At 51.3% G+C, this 25,186-nt stretch overlaps 2 protein-coding genes across 2 annotated transcripts in view; one reads left to right on the forward strand and one right to left on the reverse strand.

The window, feature by feature from the left end:
• Positions 1-805: 805 nt before the first annotated feature.
• LOC128312396 (uncharacterized) lies at positions 806-2,270 on the reverse strand. Its single transcript, XM_053206041.1, has 2 exons — positions 1,776-2,270; positions 806-1,632 (listed from the first exon to the last, which is right to left on the reverse strand). The coding sequence occupies exons 1-2, from the start codon at positions 2,119-2,121 to the stop codon at positions 1,373-1,375; spliced, it is 606 nt and encodes a 201-aa protein (XP_053062016.1). The 5' UTR covers positions 2,122-2,270; the 3' UTR covers positions 806-1,372.
• A 381-nt stretch (positions 2,271-2,651) lies between these two features.
• CNDP1 (carnosine dipeptidase 1) overlaps positions 2,652-25,186 on the forward strand; it is a 28,929-nt gene continuing 6,394 nt past the window's right edge. The window contains exons 1-8 of the mRNA XM_015080416.3: positions 2,652-2,789; positions 6,140-6,265; positions 9,319-9,468; positions 10,176-10,338; positions 11,054-11,142; positions 16,231-16,431; positions 19,101-19,185; positions 24,123-24,283. Coding sequence (XP_014935902.2) covers positions 6,182-6,265; positions 9,319-9,468; positions 10,176-10,338; positions 11,054-11,142; positions 16,231-16,431; positions 19,101-19,185; positions 24,123-24,283 — 933 coding nt within the window. The 5' untranslated portion in view covers positions 2,652-2,789; positions 6,140-6,181. The remainder of the gene's footprint in view (positions 2,790-6,139; positions 6,266-9,318; positions 9,469-10,175; positions 10,339-11,053; positions 11,143-16,230; positions 16,432-19,100; positions 19,186-24,122; positions 24,284-25,186) is intronic.

Below are 25,186 nucleotides of genomic sequence, written 5' to 3' on the forward strand. Positions count from 1 at the left end.
ACAAAGAGGGAACCAGTCACCTGGAAAGCATGGCAGGGCTCTGCCCAAGAAGCTGAGCCAAGAGAAAAGAAGTAAAAAAGAAAAAAGAAAAGCTGAGAGAGCTTTTGGATGTACGACAGAGTGAAAGGCTCCAACGCTAGTCCTTCTAGAAAAAGAATAACGGGAACGGCGGAGATGCAGAATCGGGGGGAGAGAAGAAGGGCTGAGTCTCCAGCTAAGGACGCCGAAGACTGAGCAAGTGAAGCCGAGGACGCTGAGGAAGAAGAGAAAACCTGAAATCCTTTAGGACGAAGGGGTGCGGACCATGGGCATCTGCGTCGTGGGGTACCGGCTGCGGACGTGGAGGGGGCGGGAGCAGCTGGCGTCTTGCAGGGGGACAACTGGGGGTTGCCCGGCCGTGGATGATGGAGGGAGGCCAGGAGGACCTGACACAGAGCGAGGAACAAATCCAGTTGTGGGTTTTCAGGAAACCCTCCAGATGCTTGGGATGGCTGGGAGTGAACGCAGTCTGCCCAGATTTACCTTTGGCTTTTTCCCTTATTCATGTTATAGCTGAAATGGTTTTATCAGTAGACAAAGTTCGTTTTTTCTACACAGTGTGGAACAAGAAGCAGTGCGTCCGTGAAGATCAGTCGCAACCGGCGACCTTCAGGACTCTGCGTTGAATCAGTCCCTAACTATGGCTTGGGGTCTTATTCTGTGACAGGCACTGAGGGAGGTGGAGATCAGGGAGACAAAAGTCCTAGGCCTCATACAACTTAAGTTCTAGCAAGTCAGGCAGATAATTATTAAGTAAGCAAATATATAGAATATTGGGTAATGATAAGAAAATAAAGAGCAGGTGCACAGGGGCAAAATTCACGTCCACCCGGAACCTCCGAATGTGACCTTATTTGTAAGTAGGGTCTTTGCAGATGTAATTGGTTAAAATGAAGTCATACTGGAGTGGGTGTCCCCTGAAGCCACTGCCTAGTGTCCCTCTGAAGAGAGAGAGGGCGGGGGCCCGGTGAAGCCGGAGGCCGAGGTTGAAGGGTGCAGCTGGGAGCCAGGGACCCCCGGGACGGCTGGCCACAGGCTTGAGGAACTGTGAGACCATCAGTTTCTGGGGCCCTTTGCTCTCGCAGCCCCAGGACGCTAATACTGGGGATGGGTCCATCCCTGCCCTCCCCTGGGACTGCCCTGTGCCTGAACTTGCATTTGTTGAACTTTCTGTTCACGTCCAAAGAGCCGCCCCCAGGACTATTCCAGGAGGCAGCCACGCCTGGAATCCGCCCTTCCCTTTATGCCCCGACTTGCTTCCCAGCCTTGAAGGACAAGGAAAGCCCCATGCTTTGAAGGCACACCAAGTTTTCTGTGAGTTGAAGGTACGCGATTACAGGTTTCTAGACCAAGAAAGAAAAAATGCCGGCTGAACTGCACCGGGCTCCTCTTCTGACTCCCGGAGCACCTCTGTCCTCCCCCGTGAGCCCAGCTGCTGGGCTCGGCCTGGGTCTCCCCGGCTCCCAGTGCGCACGTTGTGCCCTCTGTGGCTTCCGGGTGTTTCCCTTCCGCCGCCGAACCCCGATCTCATCTGTTGTTCCCGAGATCGTTCAGTCACTCCTGTAGGCGGTTTAGACTTATCCTGTGAAAACTCTTAGAAAAAGTCAATCAAATGAGATTTAAGGAAGGAAAAGGAGGCGGTGGCTGTGGTCTAACCACAGCCAGGACGTCTTAGGATACTCAGTTGGCCAGTGCTGGGCACACCAGCGTTGACAATTTGGGAGTCACACCCTTACCCCTCGAGTTGAAGGCCACGGCCTGGCGTAGGTGTGGAGTCAGAGACAAGTTCTTGTCTTGGAGAAGCCACTCTGCAGCTCCATATGGTGACACTGCAGCCACCGCACCGTGACTTTCGTCGTGGGACTTCCACGGGTACCTGCCTGTGGGAGAAACAGCCTCACCGTCTCTGTCCGCGGCGTCTGCCCTCGTGCTGTAAACGGCTGGCGTGTCTGCAGGTGTTGGTGGGCTTCCGGCAGCCGCGCAGAGCGGGCCTTCCTTCTGGCTGGTGCTTGGAGAGGCCCAGATCCCTGGCCAGCCTGGAGGGAATAAGAAGGGTGACAAGAGTCCTGTCTGAAGTGACATCACAGGCGGGCGATGCCTGCTTTCTCCTTCCCTGCGGCCCACGTGGGGCGAAGACCAGAGGGAAGGAGAAAACACGCGCCCTTGATGTCGGGAGCTCGGTTATTGGACAGGCTGTCTGCCATCCAGGAGGGAGCACTGTGCACAGAGCCTTGGGGCCGAAGAGGGCTGGATGCTGTGTACAGGAGCTCAGGCCTCCTGAGAGCACAGGGTCAGGGGCCCGCTTCCTGTTTGTGTCTGAGCCCTTGCTGTCTGCGATTACGCAGCTCCCCCTCGGGCGGTCTCTGGCCGAGGAACCCCAGTTCTTGGGAGTTCTTGCTGGGGAGTTCTCCCCTAGGAACCGATTCCTTCCTCTTGGAGGGCCTCCAGGCTGCCCTCTGAAGGCCACGCCCCCTTCCAGCTCATTCTTCAAGGGACAATTGCTGTCAGAGTTAGTTAATCTCTGCCGGGATCACTTGGCTCAGTTCAATGCCGGCAGGGGCAGAAAAACCTGGGTTTTTTGTTTTTGTTTTTGTTTTTTTTTTGGTGTGGGGGTTTATTTTTAATCCTGTCATGGTAAGACTAACTAGGTGAATAAAGCCTTCTTTTCCGTGTTGTAACAAATCCATCCAAGCAGACCCGGGGCAGAGGCAGGCCCTGTAGAGCAATCACGCGGGACGCCAGGAGACGTGGTGAGTAGAGTGCATGTGTGCACGTTGGCCCCGCACTGAAGTTGCTCACAAGGGGAAGTAGGCCCTGCTGATGGGCCTTTGTGTCGTGGGAGGAAGCGAGCTTGGCCCAGGCTCTGTGGGCGGCAACAGTTTCCTTTTCTATCGTTTATTCTGTTCAACAGTCAGAATCAAACAAGGACAGCAAATGGGGAGGGGGTGGGTTTTATCCACATCCGCCCCCTCCCCAGCCCCCTCTCAGGGCTCCTGCTGCTTTGGAGGCAGGTGGAGGGGAGGGCCCTTGGTGAAGGCAGCCCTTGGCGATTTCCAGGCTGCCGTGGGCTAAGCGCACGATGACCCGGCTTTGTCCACTTGTTGGCGGAGCAGAGAGAGAGGAGAGTAGAAACAGGCCTGCGTCCTGTCCGGTGGGAAGCCAGGCCACAGACTGGGAGGGGAGACTTTCAGGAGGTGGGGCTGGATTGGGGTTGGGGGTGGTTACACCACAGACCTGGGCATGACTTTGAGAAGTCTTAAAGGTAAAGTGTTTAAAAATAAGAGTCAGCACTGGGGCACTTGGAAATTTGTTCTAAATCAAGGAACAACTAGCTGGAATTAGCAAGCAAGGCTTCCTCTGTGACGGGCCCCCGCAGCCCAGAGCTGGGCTACCTGCTCCCCGAAAGAAAACACCCCAGGGCTTTCCCGGCTCTACCCCTGACCCCATTCTTCAACTTCTCCTTCTCTAGCAACTTTCTTCCTTCTGCCAAGGCCAAAGTCAGGAATAGCCTTTCTAAGTCTCCAGAATTTTGTTGGGTGATTAGTTCAAGGTCAAGCTTGACTATCACACAGGGAAGCACACAGATAAAGGAACCTGAGAGGCTCCAGAGAGGAGCAGAGGTGCAGCCTGGGTCGGCCCCAGATCTTACAGGCAGGGTTGGTGCCCCGAGCCACTCCGTGGGCCTGATAGCAAAGGACAGCAGCGCTCCACGTGCTCCGCGGGGAGGGGGAGTGAAAGCGAAGTGGTGTAGACCCCTGTTGTCCGGGCCACATCACCAGGAGCAGTCTTCTGGGAAGGTCAGTCCTTGGCATACGACTCCCATTGGGAAGGGGGGAAATGGAGATGTTCTCAGGCCTTATGGTCACAGTTCTTCCCCTTTGCCTGTGGCTCCCTTTTCTTCTTCAAAAAGCCCTTTTTGTTTTCATCAGAGAGGAGCAGCAGATAATTTTTACTGGAAATTGAATGAGTGGGTAATAAAAGCTCAAATATTGATTTAGGTGGAAAAAATAGCCTACTCCATTTCAAAGGGCTTTTCCTGGGTGCTCAGAGCTCCATCTTCTTGCCACTGTGGGTCTCAGGGAGTCCCTTCCTCCTGATTTATTTACAGCCTTCAGCTTTTGGCTCTGCCCCACAAGAGCCTAGCTGGATCCAGCTGTGTTCCTACCAGAATAGGAGGCAAAGGGAGCCCACGAACGGCCCACTGGCGCCACCTACTGGACAAAGTTCTTAATCCGTTCTTGACCGAGGACGGCTCACTGTCACCGTGTTACCCACTACCTTGCTTCCTTTATGGACAATTCTCCTACTCAGTGGTATACTGAATGAGTGCTTATACTTGTTGTTTCTGCAACAGCTGTACTGTTTTGCACTATAACTTAATATCTTACAATTCGCCCATTTAAATGGTGCAGTTACGTGGCTTTAGTATATTGACTTGTGCAGTCATTGTCACAATCCCAGAACCTGTCTGTCATCACCCCAACAGAACCCTGCCCGTGAGCAGTCACTTCCCATCTCCCCTCATCCCCCCAGCCCTAGGCAACCAGCAACGTGCTTTCTGTCTCAGGATTTGCCTATTCTGGACAATCTGTAGCGTTTTGTGTCTGGTTTCACCTAGCAAGGTGTTAAAGGCTCGTTCCTGTAGTAGCAGGTATGAGTACTCCATTTGTTTTTAGGGCTGAGCAACATATCTTGTCTGTATCACCCATCGATGCCCATTGGGATTATCTCTACCTTTCGGCTGTTACGAATAATGTTGCTATAAATGGTCATGTACGGGTTTTTGTGTGGACATGTATTTTCATCTCTCCTGAGTGTATACCTAGGAGTGCAATTGCTGGGTCATATGGCAACTGTTTAATCATCTGAGGGCCTGCCAGACTGCTTTCCACAGCAGCTGCCTCATTTTGCGCCCCCACCGGCAGCACATGAAGGCTCTAGTTTCTTTACATTCTCCCCAACGCTTGTCATCATCTGACTTCTTGGGTTTAACCATCCTTGTGGGTGTGAATTGTGTTGCTATGGTTTGATTTGATTTTCATTTCCGCGATGGCTAATGATGGTGAGCATCTTTTCATGTGCTTGTTGGCCATTTGTGTATTTTCTTCGGAGAAATGTTTATTCAGATTCTTTGCCCATTTGTAAACCGGGTTAATTTGTATTTTATTACTGAGTTGTAGTTTCTTATATTGTAGACACAAGTCCTCACCTTGGCTGTGCTGGTGCCTGGAACCGTAGGCTGAGGATCTATTGTAAAAATGTACAAAAGTCCAGAAGGAAGAGCTGGTTTGGAAGAAGATGATTAGTTTAGTTCTGACCTGGTAGTCCTACCCTCATCCAGACCAGTTTTTCTGCTCTGTGCCCAGCCTGGAGCCCACCATCGGGGTGGAGGGACAGCTGCGGAGGGAGGAGGGGGGCAACTGGGGTCTCTAGCGGGTCTCACATTTACAGGCAAGGGAAGGAGGGACCCCTCATGGATGGAAACAGAGAGGCCAGAGCAGTTCTCGGGGAAGACGAGAGATAGGGCCGGGGGGGCCTCCCAGGTGGAGGGTGGGGCTAATGGTGTCTAAGTGATGGCCAGGCCTTTGATGTCCTTACCGCATGGCTTGTAAGTTTCTTTTTAAGGGACTCTAACCTCAGGAGCAGATGGAAGGAACCCACAATGCCACACAGGATTTTAGAGAGTCCTTACAAAAAATTTTTTTTTCTAATAAACTGGTCGATCACACAAAAATGTTTTGTTTTTTTTTTAAACTGCGTCACACTTCTCTCTCTCACAAACACTGCCCTTGGCTGCTGCCTGGGATGCGGAGCACTGACTGGCCTTCATGGGAAGAGGGCCAACAGGGAAGATGGCATGTTAACGAACGGGTTCACTTGGTTTCTGTCTTATTAAAATTCTTCAGCGTTGAAAATGAAGTGATTTGGTGAAGATACAGCAAAAACTCTTATTTCCTGTTCTACTACCTTTTGTTATTTTAGTCCAAATGACCGGGAGTAGCTGTGTTGGATAACATAAGCTTTCTTGAAGTATTTGAAAGGTCGAAGGTTCAAAATCTGGTATTTATCTTTGATGTCCCTCCCCTGTCGCCCACTGCAGGTGACCTCTCTCCTGGCTTACCTGCTGCTGCTCGAGGGAGGCATGTTCTCTCCGTCCCCACCACCCTCCGGGCTGTTGGAGAGGGTCTTCCAGTTCATTGATCTCCACCAGAATGAGTTTGTACAGGTAGGAGGAACCACACACACGAAACGCTTAAATGGCATACCCTTTGGGTATCTGGGTGAGTGGTTATTTGCTGGGAGGTGTGGAATTTTCTTTCTTTTTTTTTTTTTTTTTTTGCCTGACAACATAATTCCATTTGAAATGCCCTTGAGTCTTCACTGAATTAAACTAAGAAATATTTGTGGGGTGCCTGGGTGGCTCAGTTGGGTAGTCATCCAACTTTGGCTCAGGTCACGACCTCACGGTCTGTGGGTCTGAGCCCCGTGTCGGGCTCTCCACTGTCAGCGTGGAGCCTGGAGTTGGCTTCAGATCCTCTGTCCCCCTCCCTCTCTGCCCCTTCCCAGCTCGTGCTATCTCTCTCTCTCACGGCTGTCCGCGTAGTGCTGACACCTGCTGAGCCCACGCTGACCCTGGACCGTCATCAGAGTGCCCATTCCTCCCTTACTGGGGCCCTTGCTGAGGTCCCTCCTCCTGCAGAGCCTGCCTGAGACTCATCCCCCCGTGACACCACCCCAGGGTAATACCACCTGGCTGCAGCAAGCTTTAGGTCCAGAGTTCTGCCGCGGTCACTGTCAAAGCTGTTGTGTAGACCTTGTGCAATGTGCACTTTATCTCCTCCCTTATAATCCTCTGCTCCATTCCTAACCCAGTGCATGGCGGACTGCACATGGTGCAGGGCATACATCTCGCGGAGAAGAGATGGAGTGGGAGGGGTGGAGAAAGGGGAGAGGGGGCCTGGGAGCAGAGAGGGTGGGGGCAGGCATGGGCTGTAGCCACTGTCTCCCTGAAAGTCCCCTCCTCTTCCGCTGGCCCTCTGGCCCCTTGACACGTGAGAGTGTCCACCACGGCCCGGGAACTCTGTGACATCTCACAGGACTTTGTACCCGAGCCCGCACGCCATGTCTGACACACGATTCACGTTCAGTGTACGTATGCTGGATCCACCAGCCGGCGTTGGCCGTATTCATGGGCAGACAGATGGGAAAAGCTCGTGTCTCGTGCCGACACACAAGATGAATGGCCAGGTCGCTGGCCCTACACTTGACCTTCATGGAATCCTTCCTCATACTCGTGTGTGTCTTTACTTCACGTGAGGCCTCTTGGGTGTTTGAAACCCAGCTGGGGACTCCGGTGTCGCTTGGAATTAATGGGGGACAATGTGTGGTGGACGCATGTTGACTTGGGTGTTTCAGCCCAAACTCTCCTTTCTGCAGCCTCCTCACACGTACCCAGTCCGTTGCCTTTAGGGATTACTTGGAGGCCTCTGTTCTATAAATGTCAGTTTAAGAGTGCAAAACACAATATTCCTTCAGGTCCAGTTACTAAATAAAAGTGCCACATACTTCATACTAAAGTCAGCACAGAGCCCGACGCGGGGCTCGAACTCATGAGCCGTGAGATCATGACCTGAGCCGAAGTCAGACACCCAGCTGAGCCACCCAGGCGCCCCTGTGATTGATTATTATTGATAATTCAATACTACTTGGTGTTGATTGGGTGCCTGGGCCCAGGCTCTGAGATAAGTCATGTGTCACCATCTTCTCTGATCCTCGCAGAAAGGAATGCTTGTTATCTTTTTGGCTTCCCTCTCTTGTGTGGCCAGATGTGTGCATTTCCCACATGTCAAGCAACTATATAGCTCTCTGGACACCAAGGGGGCATCCACAGTCCAGCTCCCTCCCGACCCACCTGCCTGGCACGAGCGTCACCCCCCTACCCCCACTGCCGACTGTGGATGCCAGTCACAGGTAGTGAGCCCCCAGTTACCCACAGGTTCCATACAGCTCCCGTGACTCCCGCTCAGGTCCCATCGTTTGCTATAACAGCTCCAGAACTGAGGGAGACAGTTACTTACGGTTGTCATATGTTATGTAATAAAGGACATGATAAAGGGTATGTGTGAGCAGCCAGGTGAAGAGGCACAGAGGGCACGGTCTGGAAGCACCTTCTGTCCCCCTGAGGTTGGGGTGTGCCTCGTTCCCGGGCCGCGGATGCAGTCACCAACCTGGAAGACGTCTGAACCCTGTACTTTCAGGGACGCTTATAGGCAGGATCTTCACGAAGGCAGGATCGATTGTGAACCAATGTCCAGCCCCTCCCTCCCCAGAGGATGTGGCTGGGGTCGGAAGCCCCAAGCTTCTAAACACAGCGTGGTCTTTCTGGGGACCAGCCCCATCCAGAAGCCCATTAGAACTGCCTCATTAGAACAAAATATGCTCCTGCCTCCCGGGAAATTCCAAGGGGGTTGGGAGCTCTCTTTCAGGAGCCCAGTCTCTGAACAAAAGATACTCCTGCACCGTCATCTCATAGGAAATTACCAAGGTTTTAGAGGCTCTGGTCAAGAGCCCAGGACAAAGGTCAAAATATACATTTCTTATTGTGTGATGGTATCACACGCACAACTGCCCACAGGTGGAGAGCACTGCCCTCCTCATGGGGATGAGGGACATGTGCTGTCCGTCCAGCTCGAATGGGCAGAACCCGGTGCAGGAGGCAAGGCTGTCTGCCTGCGGAGGCCTGAGTTTAGGCCCCGGGATACGCGGCCTACTGGGTTCCGGAGGTGCTGGGGGCTGACCACAACACCCGTATGCCAAGGGTGGTCAGGGAGCCCTGCAGCCCAGCCGAGGCCACCGTATGCTTAACCAGAGTGAGCAGCGAGGGCCAGGCGCCTCCGGGGCCTTGTGGGAGGCCCGGCGTCCTGGAGCAGAGTCACCAGACAGCTGCTCCAGGCTCTTACTAAACCAGAAGTGGTGGGTCAGGAGCCCTGCTGTGCACCCTGTGGATCCAAGGAGGACAGGCGCAGCTGTCTAGGAAGGCAACCCTGTGCCCAAGCTGTCCTAGCCTATTCTTCCTTACACAGCAAACGTCTCTACCGGCCCGTCTGGCAGTTCATCTTGGGTGTTGCCTGTTTGCCAGCTCAGTGTTCAGGTCAGGTGAAGAGTGCTAGAGATTTGGTGTCCCCTACCCCTGAGTGACGTCTCAGTGAGGAGCACCCCGCCCAGAGCGGGTGTGGATGACACTCCTCAGGCAAATCACCTTGTCGCCTTTCCTCACAGATACTTAAGGAGTGGGTGGCCGTAGAGAGTGACTCCGTTCAGCCCGTGCCCCACCTCAGGCAAGAGCTCTTCCGAATGATGGCCCTGGCTGCAGACAAGCTTCGGTGCCTGGGTGCCAGCGTGGACTCCGTGGACACGGGCTTTCAGCAGGTTGGATGGCCCCTCCCCCGCCACGAGCGAGGCCACCTCCCTGGGCGTCAGCCATGGCTTCCCGTGGGGGTGGCAAGACTGGAACTGGCTTCGATCCTCCAGAAAAACGCCCCTATAATCTTCATACCCAGTAAAGATGAAGAATTACATCTTGTCCCCGACGAGATGGTGTTACCGATCTCTCGTTGTGTCAGGACTGGGAAGGCCCCCCTCCGTATTCTATTCACATCCTTCACGTGTGGTTCCAGTTACTCCCAAACCGTCCTTTCCCTTACATTCAAATGTACCTTTCTCAAAGGACCCAGTCTTGCATCAGAGTTACGGCTTATTACTGCATCTCTGTCACAAATGGCGATCCTCCATCTAAGTGCCGTTGCACCTGCGTCAGCATTGACGAATCCCTGAATGGTCTGTTTTCCAGAACCATGTCCACTGGAGTCTGAGTTCATACCGAAGAGCATGTTTGATTCAGCTGACTGTCACCGTGCATCTAAAAAAGTATTTTTCATTACGTTTTAGGTTTTAATTAAGTGGCTCATGGTACCCTTTTTAAATGTAGATAAAGTGATGATCAGAAAAACTGTGTGGGCTCTACAAAAGACCATGGGTAGAAACAAAACAGGACTCCTACTCTCATGTCTGAATTTTCTGGGAGAACTAGACAACATTTATTTATTTTTTTTATGTGACCTGTTTTTCTTCTGCAGCTGCCTGATGGTCAGACTCTCCCGATACCTCCCATCATCCTGGCCGAACTGGGAAATGACCCAAAAAAGCCCACCGTGTGCTTCTATGGCCACTTGGACGTGCAGCCTGCTAGACAGGAAGATGGGTGGCTCACAGACCCTTACACGCTGACGGAAGTGGATGGTCAGTGATGCATCAGTGTTGGGTTCTTTGTGGATAAGGGATTGCCTACAAGGCTCGGGGACTAAAGATGTGACTCCTATCCCCTGTCACCGTTAGGGATCAACAAAATGCTGCCAGTCTTATAGTCTACCAGTTGTCCAACAAGGCTGGCTGTTAGTCATTTGTGAAATAAACTACAGCTGTTCGTGTGATGCATGCTCTTGGGCGAGTTAACTCCCAAGATGGGGGTTATTGGGAGGAAGGTAGTCGTCCGGGTCACACAGTTTCCTTTGTTAAAGTACTGAGTGAAATTATGTTTTTTAAAGAAAAGAAGAAAGGTTAACGGAGATACACACATACCCTGTTTTCATTCTCATGCGAATTATAAACTCTTGAAAGGAGAGGCTGTGTTACATGGCATTCCACAACAGGTCCGCAGGTCCTTTCCAGCGAGCTTGGCTAAAAGGGCTAATTCCTATTAAGGCCAGAGGGATTTGTATATTGCAAATTAGTTTGTATTATTACAATTATACATTATTGTATTATTTGTATTAGCTGATGGCCATACTGTTTGTACAGAAGAAATCAGACATGGTGATCTCGAAGCACGATTTGTGCCTGGAAAAATAGAAAGTACTGTTAAAATGATTACCCATAAAACTACCTTTGTTTTTAACTTGCTCAGCTTGGCAGGGGTGTCTGTGCCTTTCTCAAAGTCCTTCCCCTATTTTTAAAGGAAAACTTTATGGTCGTGGAGCAACAGACAACAAGGGCCCCGTTTTAGCGTGGATTAATGCTGTGAGTGCCTTCAGAGCCCTGGAAGAAGTAGGTAACCAGCTGTGTTTGGGAGGGGATGTTGTCGGCATTGGTCACTATGATCACAATGATGATGATGACAAGGACGATCATGGCAGTGAAGGTGACAGCGTTGATGATGATGACCATTATGATGATGGTGATGATGACAGTGCAGGTGGTGGTGATAGTGAAGATGGCAATGACGAGGATGGCGATTGGCAACAATGACGATGACGATGTGGACATTGATGATGACGATGACAGTGATGATGACGATGATGATGACGATGATGACAATGACATGATGATGACAATGACGATGTGGACATTGATGTTGACAGTGATGACAATGACGATGACGATGTGGACATTGATGACGATGACAGTGATGATGACGATGATGATGACGATGACGATGATATGGATATTGATGATGACAATGACAGTGATGATGATGATGATGACGATGATGATGACGTGATGATGACAATGACAATGATGTGGATGATGACGATGACAGTGATGATGACATGATGATGACAATGACAATGATGTGGACATTGATGTTGACAGTGATGACAATGACAATGACGATGTGGACACTGATGATGACGACAATGATGATGATGACGATGGTGAGGACATAATGATGACAATGACGATCACGATGATGACGAGGACAAGGGTGATAGTGATGACGAGGGCAATGATGACAACAAGGATGACAAAGATGAGGATGACGATGACAATAAAGCCAGCGTGCTTTGTGTCACGGTGCTCCAAGCTTAAAATTGCGCTGTGTCCTCTTCTGTTCCCAGCAGTCTCCAGGGGTGTGGGTTACCGTCACACCCACTTCACAGATGAGGAACTTGAGGCCTGGGAAAACAAAGGGACTTTCTGAGGCTGCCCGCTGGTCTGGGGCAGGGGTGGTGCTGTACTTTGAGCCTGTGCTGTTGTCCACAGTTAAAAACAAAACACAAAGCACAGGAGGAGGCTGCACTCGTCTTTTTATCTTTCTCTTGTCTGGTCTCCTATCTTTATCTTGTCTCTTTTATCTTTATCTTACTTTAGCTTGTCTTTTTTGTCTTCTCCTCCTCCTTAACACAAGATATGGCTTCATTAATAGAGACAGACATGCACTTTAAAGAACATATTAGCTGCTTTACAGATTATCAAGATAGAACTCTCTGGTATGTGACGTTCTGTCTGAATCCTCAGATCTCTTTCCATTTGTGTGAAAAGTGGTTTCAATAGGTGTCCAAGTCAGGGCATGGAAAGGTCGGAGTGCAGCTCTGAGGAGGGGGACCTCCTCTTTAGGCCACCGGAGGATGGCATTGGTGGACCCAAGCTTGCATCTTTAACTGTCTCATGCGATGTTCTCCAAGGGTGGTTTCATCTCACGCCACTCTCCTCCTACTAACAAATGTGGTTAGACTCCAAACAGAGGATTCAATCTAGCCGTGTGGCCACGGGCAAGAGAGTTAATCTCTCTGGGCCTCAGATTCTGTTCTGTAAAAATGAGGGCATTGATTTGGGTGGTCAGCTTTCCAACACTGTTTAGTTGATGGCGTATTTCCATTTGGCACTGAGTTAGCCTGTCGAGTTGGTGAGCATGATGGCAGGGAGAGCCTGGCCCTTGGCTCCTAGCCCCTGTCCGTGCTCCCTGTTCTGGGGAAGGCTGGGAAATCCCCACGCCGAGCCCGAGCCAGCTGCAAGTTCAGGGAATCTTCCTGGAGAGGAGGCAGCTCTAGGCCTAGACGTGGTGGGAGGGGCCGTTTCAAATGGAGACGGAAGAGAGGAGAGGAAGGAGGGGAGGCACCACCGTTACACCCCAACTCCTAAGGCACTTCCCAAGGAAAGCCACCTGCCGGCTTCTCCCTGTGCATTAAGTTCAGAGCACCTACTGTGCCCCAGACACCCGAGAGGTCCAGGGGCTGCAAATACAGGTCCCCATGGTCCTGGCCTCATTCCCTAGCTCACACCGGACCTGCTTCATGGCCCTGGGGTTTCTGGGTACACTGAGATGGCCTCGGCGTTTTAGGAAGTTCTTCAAGGCCCTTTGAGCCAGAGCTTCCCTTCTTCTCAGGACTTACTTATGAGGCGTCCATTGTGGAATATTCCTTGAAGTGCAGTTTGGAATGGGACGTCTAAGTTAAGTCATAGCGTTGACACTTTGCACCTATCTTGTTCGATGCGGTATTACAAGAAGAAGGAAGCTTGGGTTGGCTCTGTTGGTTCCGGGACATGCACATTTATTACACTCGGTTCCTGTCTGGGCTCCACAAAGCATTAGCTCTGTGCCTCTGGAGTGCAGAAGGATTTTGTGGGACCGAAATGTGTAACTTTTCTACCTTCCTCTCCTCTTGCTCACATGACTTCATTGAATTAACCATTTGAAGATTGGATATTTAAAAAGGAAATGGGGCCCATCAGGTGACTTCATGGGCAAAAAGGAAGGTGTTACCAGTCACAGAGGAAGCAGCCCTCTGCCCGTCGTCCCCACCCCAGCCCCAGCCAAAGGCTCTGAGAGCAGCACACCCTGTCTAGGACAGAGGAGGCTCGAGGTGGGGGTCCCGCTGTGTGGGTCTCCATCCAGCCTGTTCCAAGGAGACCTGGGGAAGTAGGGGTCTGTGTCCAGGTGCCAGGCAGAGCGAGCCAGCCCATCCTCCTGGATGGCCTCTTCCAAATCCTGTCCGTCAGACCACGTCCTGACTTTGCCCCATGTTTTCCTAGAGGCAATTTCATCAGCTGCCAGGGGCTTCTCTTTCAGGAGTTCATTTTCTCCTGAGACAGAGCAGAAGAGAGGGATGTAACTGCTCTTGACTCCACTGCTGTATCTCACTGAGAAAGACGAGCTTCCTAAGTGAGCCCATTGTTCTGGCTGGGTCCCGTTGACCCCCTACAAAGCTGCCTCCCGAGTTGTCATACCTGCTTAAATAAGCCCTGAGTGTTTAACATGATCTTGGTTTCTCTTTCTTTTTCTCTTTCTTTAGTTCTTTCTACATTCTTTCTGTGTCTTCTTCCTTATTTCCTTTCTTCCTTCCCTCCCTCCTTCTCTCTCTTGTCTCTTTCTTTCTTTCTCTTCCTTCCTTCCTTCCTTCCTTCCTTCCTTCCTTCCTTCCTTCCTTCCTTTCTTCCTCTGTGTCTCTATCTCTTTCCTTCCTCCCTCTCTCTCTGTTTCCTCCCTCCCGCCCTCCTTCTATTTGTCTCTTTCCTTCCTTCCTTCCTTCCTTCCTTCCTTCCTTCCTTCCTTCCAAGGGAGAAAGCAATATTTATAATAAAGTTCCTATATATAAAGACCAAAGTTTGCTTTGCTTTTTAAATTTCAACTCTGAAATGCACACGATCACAAACAAAACAGAAGAGGGGCGCCTGGGTGGCTCAGTCGTTTGGGCGTCCGACTTCGGCTTGGGTCATGATCTCATGGTTCACAGGTTTGAGCCCCACATCAGGCTCTGTGCTGACAACTCAGAGCCTGGAGTCTGCTTTGTGGATTCTTTCCCCCCGTCTCTGTGCCCCTGCCCAGATCATACTCTGTCTCTGTCTCTGTCTCTCTCTCAAAAATAAATAAAACATTAAAAAAAATTAAAAAACAGAAGAGATGTTCACTGCCCTTGGACAAATCAGTTAATCTCTTGGAGCCTCATTTACCTGACGTGTGAACTAGGAATAGTCCCCTCGACCTTAGGAACCTAGAGTGGAGTAGATGAAGTCCCAGGTAGGAGGAGCTCCGAGCCCGGGAGTGTGAGACCCTTTGCAGTGTGGTTTCTTCCTTGCTGGTGCCCTCCTGTTCTTCTGCCCTCCCGTCCTCTCTCTGTGTCTTGCTTATCGAGCGCGCAAATGCACCTCACTTCAGTGGCTAATTTCACCGAGAGGCAGACAACTGTTAACACCCATACCGCATAGGTGGGTAGGTGAGTGGCCGAGGAGTGGAGCAGCTCGTCTCGGGCGCCTTGGGTGTCAGTGACAGAGCAGACAGCTGTGCCGTCTGCCTCCCCCAACACGTAGCAGCTACTGGCTTGTGTTGTGTTAATCACATTTTGCCAGAAAATTCTTAAGCTTTCCAACTACTTCTCAGCAATTGTTTTCTAGTTAAATGTTAATAAAGAGCTTTCAAATATTAATATTTCAGAACTTCAGCTTAACTTCTTAAGACACATAGAAATAAATGTACCCAAGGGATACATTTGAACAAATCGTTATCCCCAAATGCCCTTAACCAACTGAATGACCGAAGGTCACTTAATTTCTAATATATAATCCTCCGCTCATCCTGCCTTTGTTAATCTTTGGTGAGTCAATCCCACTCGTTAAAACTAATTAGTATGTTTGTGCCATCGATTATCTGCATGGAATTACTTCTAGAGTTCTCCTGTGCATGTTTTATGCTCCAGGAAAAGACTTTGACCTCTCCTCTTCATGTGGCTCTCAAAGATATGAAGTTATAAATTATAAAGATACAAAAAGATCAAAACCGAATGGGGGAAAGGCACATTGTAAAAATTTTAAAGGAGCTATTCTGTGCCCTAATATTAGCTAGAGAAAAACCTGAGTTCCATTTTGCTGCAAGATCAAAGCCTTTGAATAAGTTAAAAGGCAGATTGAACTCAAAGCTGAAAAATAACAGATACTTGAAATAAAAATTATCCTGAGGCTTAAACATTAGACAGTCGTTCAAAGGAAGGAGTTCTCATTTATCACGCTCAGAATTACGAGAACAGAAAAAGATTTGTAATCGAGTAACCTTTCTTGAAAGGTTCCTTTTGGGGAGAGGGAGGAAGGTGCGCATCTCTGTGGCGGCCCAGCCGAGCCCTGAAGTGTAGACGTTGCTTTTTCGGTAGGAATTCCTTCCCCGAGTCCTTTGTGGTCTATGCTGAATCGATGGGTCATGCTGGAGGCCGTACGCTGGGCCTTCCCTTGAATTCTGCTTCCTGGTCTTAGGTCTGACCCCTTTGTTATAAATGGAGCCGTTGGGTATATGGACAACCCGTACGTTGAATGTGTGTGGTGGTGTATTTATGTCACACGTGAACTACTTCTGGATCCGAAAAGATGAATGGGCATGTTGTGCAAGTTTTTGACAGAATGGTTTGTTCTGTTGTTAATCTGATTCAGGATCTCCCCGTGAATATCAAATTCATCATCGAAGGCATGGAAGAAGCCGGTTCTGTTGCCCTGGAGGAACTGGTCAGAAAAGAAAAGGACCGGTTCTTTTCCAGTGTAGACTACGTCGTCATTTCAGATAACCTGTGGATCAACCAGGGGAAGCCGGCCCTCACCTACGGCACGAGAGGGAACAGCTACTTCAGGGTGGAGGTATTTGCAAGCTCCAGGAGGGCGAGGGAGGAGTCCGTCCCGGGATCTTGGAGGGAAGAGAGAAAGCTCTTGAGAGAGGAGAGTTCTGACCTGGAGGCTTGGCCGGGTCACGGAGGTCATGGAGGTCTCAGGACGGGGGATTCAGGAAGCCCCCCAAACAGACTGGCTGTGCTGTGTGCATTTTTCTGGAGAGAGGATACAGGGGTTTGTGACTCACAAAACCAAAAGGTTTAGGAAGCACAGCTGTGGAGTTTGGAGGTGAGAAGAGCAGTGCAGGGGGTAAGGAGACTGCCTGATGGCGCCCAGGCTGCCGAAAGGAGGGGCAGGAGCCCCACGGCAGGGGGAGGAGGGGGGGTGCCCGCATGGCTGAGGCTGATGGGAATTCTGGCTCACTCCCTGTGCAGCCTTGTGCAGGCTCCTTCACTCGGAGCCTCCATTTCCTTACCTGTAAAGTGGGCCCAGTGATCCCCTCCCAGGCTCGTTGGGATCCCTGAGTAGGAGGTCCAGTTCGGCTTCCTTTAACTTTTCTAGTCATATGATAGCACTTTAGAGCCAGACGGCCCTCCCTGGGAGATCAGTAGGTTTTCAACCACTTCGTGTGTCCTCGTGTAACAGGGTGCACACTAGCCACACGTGCCCTGTCCACACCCGACTGCTGTGAGCATGAGAGGGTGTAGAGAAGGTGGAAATGCTCACACGCTCACAGGCACTTAAATGGCAGCGTGTGCCTTCTGCTCACCAGATGAGAGGATGCTGAATCCCAGGCCAGACAGCCTGACTGAAACAGCCCCTGCCCTCGAGGAGTTTACTGCCCAGAGACCCAGACGCTTGAAGACATGGGAGGGAGAAGCAGCGAGGTCCTTGTGGAAACCTCTCTCAAAGACTTGGCCTTGAAAAGGCGTGACATGAGAGGACGTCTAGAGGGGCACAGGGTCTGGGCACCTTCAGGAGGCAACCGAAAAGCTCCGAGGGAGCAGGGGGTTTATGAGAGCAAAGGCACGGGGGCGGGGGGTGAGGGTCCTGAGCTCTTCTGAGCAGGTGCAGGATGACACTGCCGAGGGAGAACGTGCAGGACATCTGTCCCACTGCGTCTCTGGGTCTCTGCTGAGTAGGAAGCACGTCTGCCTGCCACAGGGTGACTGGGGACTGGGTGGGAGAACGGACCGGATCATGATCCAGTGTCGGGGAGGCTTGGGCAGGGAGAGTCCCCTGCCCTGCAGTTGGGTCATTGTTAGCAGCCGAGCTCAGTAGCCAGGGAAGGAGAAGGCCCCCCTGGGCAGGGCTGACCCAAGGCTGAGGTCATTCCAGGCGGTGTGATGGAGGGACGAGGGAACGGCCAAGAGCACCACTGGCCACAGACAGTTAGAAGTGATGGGCGATGCAGGGCTGAGGGGAGACAGGAGGACAACAGGTGCGGAGATCCTGGCTTGGTCAAGGGAGGTCACGAGCAGGTGCAGGAAGTGACAGGCGAATCGGGGGTGGGGGGACGGTGGGAAGGACTTTGGAGGTGGGACTCTGCAGGCCCCACAGTGCTGTAGTTAGTGTGACTGCCTCATGAAGTAAAGGTTTGAAGCTTAAGTGACTCAACGGAACGCGCGTCTGGCAGTGCTTTGAAGACGGACCGGAGGAGGGGAAGACCGACCCGGAGAGATGGGGGGAACGAACCAGAGAGCCATCTCAACGCAACTCATTAGGAGCTGGTAGCAGATTGGGTGTGGGGTGCACTGAAGTCAAAGATAACTTTAAGGTGACAGGTTTACAGGACCCGTGTCTGTCCTTCTTTTGGAAATGGGTGAGCTGGCAGGAGGTAGCTGTGGGAGCAGAGGCGCAGCTCCCCTCCACATCGACAGGATTTCAGAAACTGGGAGCACACCAAAGTATTATGCACCAGAAGCAACCAACATTTTGAGGTCAGCTGAGTGGTAGGTGAAAGGCCAGACCTCCAGGGATGGACACTGAAGGGTGTGGAGGTGGTAAATGAAGCACAGAGAGGCAGTTCTTTTTTTATTTTTATTTGTTATGTTTTTAATGGTTATTTTTGACGGAAAGAGAGAGAGAGAGAGAGAGCACAAGCCAGGGAGGGGCAGAGAGAGGGGGAGACACAGAAGCTGAAGCAGGTGCCAGACTCTGAGCTGTCAGCACGGAAACTGACGCGGGGCTCGAACCCATGAATGGGGAGATCGTGACCTGAGCCAGGGTCGGGTGCTTAACCGACTGAGCCCCCCCGGGTGCTTTCTAGGGAAGGGGTTCTTGAAGTTCTGTGTGTAGAGGGAGTAGGAGCCAGGGACTGAGCTCCAGGGCAGGAGGCAGGGAAGAAGTTACCAATGGAGACACCAATGGAGTTGTAAGAAAAGGATAAAGAGGAGGTTTCTGGAAGGAGGGCTGAGCAACAGGCAGGGTTGGGCTACAGAGATGTCAGCCCCTTGGGGAAGGGGCTGCTGGCCTCAGACAGAGCCATGTTGGAGGCACAGTTGGGGACTGAAATCAGCTTCAGAGGATGCAGGAAAGAACGGGAAATGAAGACGCGGGAGGTGCCCCACGCACCGTGACCGGGAAGTATCCACCTGAGTCCTGAGGGACAGCACGTGGGGTGTGTCCGACCACGTGATAGCTGCTACCAGAGCTACCACAGGGGTAAGCACCTGTCTTCTCTCTTACCTGCCTTCCAGGTGAAATGCCGAGATCAAGATTTTCATTCAGGAACCTTTGGTGGCATCCTCCATGAGCCAATGGCTGATTTGGTTGCACTTCTTGGTAATGTCTTATTTCATTTCACTTTTTAATCACTGGGGAACCTACTAGAATACAGTTCCGTTTGGTTCAGTGCATCTCTCCTCCCTTGGCTTCCAAGCCAGTTCTGAGTAAGGGTCGAGTAGAAGAACCGTATTCCTAGCTTCCCCCGCTTTGGCTAAATGTTCCTTGGGCTTATTGAGTCCACATTACTTTTGTTCATGGACTGAAGCTCTTCCTCAATTCACCCCCTTTTCTTTTACTGGATATTGTGACACAACTGGCCACGCTCGGGGTCACTAGCAGAGAGACCCTTCTGGAGAAGCATCCAGAGATGATGCCAAATACATCAGCACCACTTGGCTCCTTTCGTCCAGGTTGCTGTGGCCCCCAGTGGCACAAGGACTCCCGTGGGTCTGCTCGTGGCTGCCTGCCCCTGACCTTGCAGCGTGTCTGGGGTACGGAAGCGGAGGTCATGTGTACGTGTGTGTGTTTCCAGAGAGCCAGAGTGCCCACCCCGATCACCTTGATTCTTCCTGTATCTCTTGCTTATGTCGGCCTGCCCAGCATCCGGCTGGATCCCGGGAGTTCAAGGAAGCTTCATATTCAGGGACCTCACTTGGATGAGCCCCTTTTGCAGGCTTGGCAGGGACTCTGTGCTTTTGTGTTCATAATTGGGTGTTCTTTTAAAAAAAGAGGTTCTCAGGGAAGCATCAGACCCCACAATACTTGGATCTGTCTTCACTTGGCACGAAGGGTACTTCTGTGAAAGTTTTACAACGTGTCCCTTTTGGGCCAGACATGTCCCAAAAAGCATGTCCGCTATGGGAGTCAGCTAGAAAAAGTCTCTTTTCTTCGTGTGTGGACACAGCGTCACCTCTGGCCCCCTGGCTTGTATCCCCTTGGCCTCGGCAGTCTCGAGAGGGCACCATCAGTCCACCTGCACCATTAGGGTCTTCAGAACTGTTTTTACTTGTAGAGTTTCTTGCTCATTCATTCCCCAAAGTAAATAATGAAATCTATCCATCGGTCATCTGTTATCTAGCTACGCTATCTGTCATTTATCTCCCATCTGTCTGTCCTGTCTTTTTTTTTTTTAAGTTTATTTATTTTGAGAGAGAGAGAGAGAGAGGGAGAAAGAGCTCATGAGAGGGGAGGGGCAGATGGGGGGTGGGAGAGGGAGAGAGAGAGAGAGAGAGAGAGAGAGAGAGAGAGAATCCCAAGCATGCTCCACACTGTCCACACAGAGCCCGATGTGGAGCTTGAACTGTGAGATCATCACTTGAACCGAAATCAAGAGTCGGACGCTTAACTGATTGAGCCACCCAGGGGCCCCTGTTCTTTCTGTCTCTTTATCTATCATCTATCTATTCCTTTATGACCTTCTACTTTTCCTAAAATATAACTCTTAGACCATATCTCACATGCTTGAAAATATCAGACGGAATACAACAATCCATTCTCTTTTAAAGTTTTTAAATTGTTTCCAGAAGAATTCACTCGGTATTGTGGGGGGAAAAAGAGTTAATCTTCTGTTTTACCAGAGCTAATTTTCTTTTCCTTAAGAACAGCATCATCAAATCTTTATGGTACATTTCAATCCCCCCCAATCACGATTGCTGCATTGCATCCTCTTAGAACTGTATGGTTTCACCCAGGCATAGAATTCCGTTTAGTCCTACAAATGCATATGGTTCCATTAAGAACAATCCAATCAGGATCACGAACAGAATGAAAAACACATGGTTTCACTTTCTTTTATTTTTGAGACAAATCAAATAATCCATAATGAAGTGACTCTGGATTGGGTCTTCTATATGGCTTTCATATGCTTTGTACAAAGACCTGAAGGACATACGGTTGAACTGCAGCACTGATCAGATGACAAGCAGGGATTTTGCTTGCTGACCCCGACAGCATCTTGGCTCCCGGGCTCTCCCTGAGGGCCGCTGCACGGTAGGATGTCAGGGAGAGCGGGTTCTGTTGGGTTCTCCCCCCTGCAGACTGGCAGGTGCCCTACACGTTAGTCAGGTGCTGCTGTGTGACCTTGTGCAAGTTCCTAATCTCTCTGTCCTCGCTCCTTGTCTGTGTGATCCCGGTAATCATGAGTGCTAATGAGTCATAAACATGTGTTGAGTGCCAACGGTATGAAAGGCATGGAGTCCCACCAGGGGGATACAGGGAGCTCCCCCTGGCCCCGGGAACACCGCAAGTTCCTGTTTTCAAAGAGGCTTAGAGTGGGGTGTACATGGGAGGTCGGAGGTGGTGGGAGTGGACATACTCAGTCTGCACAGAGCCCTCTGCTCCTGGGCATTCCTCTGTGGGCATTCCTACTCCCTGCCCTCGCCTAAAAGCCACAAAGCAGGGAGGTCACCGGGTCCAGGGCACTTTTATCACACGTTAGATTCCAAGGGGCCTCCTGAGGATCAAGGATTACTTGATTTGCTTCCCGTTTGCCATTTTCAAAGGCGCCACCCTCCGCCTCCCCTGCGCTTCCAGACTGGGCTCCCGGCCGAGGCCCTCGTGGCTGCAGAAAGCACATCCCATTCGGAGGATGGTGATTTCAAGTGGGAAATGAGGAGGGGGTGGGGAGATGAACTCTTGGCAAACGTCCTTTTTCTTGCCGACGCGTTCGGTGTTGGAGGACTGGGCAAAGATGCAGCGAGAACACGCCGTGTGGGGCACAAGCACGGATGGCGCGCGCGGTGTCTTCCCTCCGGCTGGTCCTGCGGCACCTGGAGGCCACCGCGTGCTGAGCCTCCCGTGAATCTCCCTGCTGGTGGGTGCGCGGGGCAGGGGGCGGGGGACTCGGGGGGGTGTCGGCTGTGCTCTGTCCCGCCAGCAGCTGGGATGGCTGTCCTGCATCCTGAGAAAACAGACTCCAAGACTCGAAACCGCACCGGGCCCCGGCCAAGTGCAGTGAGCGTGAGGCAAGGCCCCTGCTCACGTCACAGCCTGATTTGCCAAGGACCCCTGACTCCCATCCCCACGGTGATGCCTGGCACGGCTGCCTGAAATGACAGGAACAATGTCCCGGCTCAGTGTCCTGTATGGACACTGAGCATCCTGGCTGCTTGCGTGTCTCAGGTCTTCATTGTTTTGACCTTGACGTTTCGAACACCCATCTCTTCTCACCATCGAGACCGTGCCCGTCGCGTCCCACACAACCTGGCTGGCGCCCTGCCTGCTCCTTGCTCCTGGATGTCCGCTCCCCTTCACAGCTCTTTGCTCGTGGACCCTCAGGTGTTTCTTTACCCTGTGCCGCATTACGGACGGGGTCTGTCTTTTGTGCACTTTTGCAGCTCTGTCCTTGCGTACAAGAGTGTCGGCAGACCTTCAGGGATGTGCCCCGAAGGGAGGACCTGGTGATTCCTGGTGGTGCTTTTAGGTTCGGTTTTGATTTTGGCGAGGGTGCAGAGGGTGGCCTGCAAACCAGTGACAGCCAGTCCCAATCCCTTGGCACCCAGCTTAGTTTTTAACTTCAATTTTATCAATCAGTTTGTATCACGTATTTCACACAGGCTTTGCTGGGCTAAATGCGGCGAATCCCATAACGCAGTAGCCCAGGGAGGTGGATAGCGGTCTGCAATACCATCTCCAGGGTGGCTGTGGAAGTTTGGGTGACGTACACAGGGGACCCGGGGAGGGGCTAAGGAGGATGTGGTCGAAAACCAGAACAGCGAAGACCTCCCTTCTCATTTTGCTGCCTTGATGCCCTCGAAACTTGGGGTCTTGCTTTCGAGGATGGCCTCAGAGTGCTGGGACACCTGTTACATACCACCCTACCACTGGTCCTGTAGGTTTTGGTAGCGTGTTTGCCTTGGATCCCGTTGTGCCCACAGACAGCCAGACCACCCGCTGATCTGCTTGTGCCGATCAGCTTGTGTGTGTGGTCACACTTGCTAGTCAGCCTGTGTGGCCACAGATGGCACCATTGCTGACGAAAGCAGGGTCTTAACATATCCTCAGCGTCCCCAGCACTCCTCTAGTTCTTTGAGCACAGCGGGTGTCCTGTAACTGGGGGGACACACCGGTGCTCACAGAGCCTCCAGCCCCGAGCTTTGTCAAGTGTCAGCTTTAACAGGAAGACCTCAAGGTACAGTGCGTCACAGTAGCTTTTTGACATTGTCAAGTTACAATCTCATTAAGCCTGTGGGGCATATGTTTTACGAAGCGTCTTCACTTGAATAAGAGTCCCCGTGTGGATTGAAGAGAAATTTCGATGTCCCGCATACATTTTTCACCATCTCCACTAGTCTACTTGCTGCTTTGAGAAGTATCTTTTCAAGGTAGTGAGCAGTGTTTTACTAAAGCTACTTCCTCTGTAGATATTCGTTAATGATTTCCCCCCCTTCCTATGAATCCCCAAACTCTTTCAGAAATAGCAGACTGGTATATCTGCCTATTCACTATGAACGCATTTGTAGTCATCATGTATGCCTCATAGACTTGATCTCAAGGATTTTCTACTTTTGATCGAAGATGAGTACTTATTATATTATGGTTCTTATGGGGGGGGGAAGCTGAGAATGATGATTTTGGTTCCTCAGAAATGCTGTATAGACATACCCATACATAGTTAAGTTTTTAAATGATGAACATATATTACTTTTTAACTCAGCATAGATGAACATTTAAAAAACAAACCTTGTTTTTGATACAGAAGGTACAATTGAGGACCAGTGTCATGCAGCTAAGTCCTACCCAGTTACATGTACGCAGACCCCTGTATTTCCAAACCTGCACTGATGAGGTAGACATTAAAATGGGTCTGGCTCAGGCAGAGTCTGCCAGCTCTGTCCTTTGGAGACGTGAGTGCTGCGAGCGGCTCTGCCCAGGGGGACCAGGGCCCGTCACAAGGCCCGCTGCGGCCACAGGAGTCACCCAGGCCCCCGCGCCTGGGCCGGAACCTCAGTGCACTCGTAAGCCCTCCCTGGCTTTGTTTCCCGTGTCCCTTGCAGGCAGCCTGGTGGACTCATCTGGTCATATTCTGATCCCTGGAATCTATGACCAAGTGGCTCCTCTTACGGAAGAAGAGAGAAAAATGTACAAAGCCATTGATCTGGACCTGGAGGAATACCGGCATAGCAGCCACGTTAAGAAATTTCTGTTTGACACCAAGGTATGCTCACAAGTTGATGGCTGATCTGAAAGAGGAATGACAGTAATAAATCATATTTTCCCAATTCCTGATTTACTGTGTTCTGCTCATCCACACGTCTCAGAACTGAAAGCAGATGTTAATTCTGAGGCACATTTTCACTTTCGTGGCCACTTACTTCCCTAAGGTCTAGATCAACCAGAAGTCTGTGTGGGGTCTGCCCAGCACTGGCCTCGGGCGTGTAACCTTGGGGCAGCCACCCATCTCACAGACATGCTTTTCCAAATCAGTTTATTAGACCCCGTGCGTTCAGCTGTCTGCGCTTCCTGTCTGCTTAGAGATTGGGAAGAGTCTGGTCATTCCAGTTCCAAGACCCCCAGCTGTTCATTTTAATTGACAAAATCAAGAGCCCCGGGGGCTAATCTGTGAGTCGCTACATTGCCGCCTCAGTGGAAGTAAACCAGAGCCCAGAGCGTTCGTTTCTGGCAAATGTGGACGGTTTCCCTCCCCCCTCCCTCTTACGCTTTTTAAGGCCTTTGCTGCTCTGGTGTGTGGTGGCTGGGGGGCCTGCCAGGAGATAGGGGAGGCCTGTTGAACAGACGCGGTAGAGTTTGTTACCGTGAAGTGTGTCTCTTCCCTCAGACCAGCTCCGCCTTGGTCACAGCAGCAAAGAAAACTGGCTCAACCATACGCAGAGTCCTTTGAAGCCCTCTGAAAAAAGAAAACGCTTTTACTACACAACTTATCCCCGTGCTGATTGGCGGTAGAAATTCATAATCAAGCCCCAAATTCTGAAAGGGCCCCTCTGCCATCTATTAACTTGAGTGCGCGAGCGACGAGGGGCCCTCATCGGCGGAGCGGCTCGGTCAGCCAGAGGCAGCAGAGTGTCTCGGGTCTGGAGGGGAAATCCCACTTGTCTGGCTA

Source organism: Acinonyx jubatus, chromosome D3 (genome assembly GCF_027475565.1).
Source record: "Acinonyx jubatus isolate Ajub_Pintada_27869175 chromosome D3, VMU_Ajub_asm_v1.0, whole genome shotgun sequence".
Lineage (NCBI taxonomy): Eukaryota > Metazoa > Chordata > Mammalia > Carnivora > Felidae > Acinonyx > Acinonyx jubatus.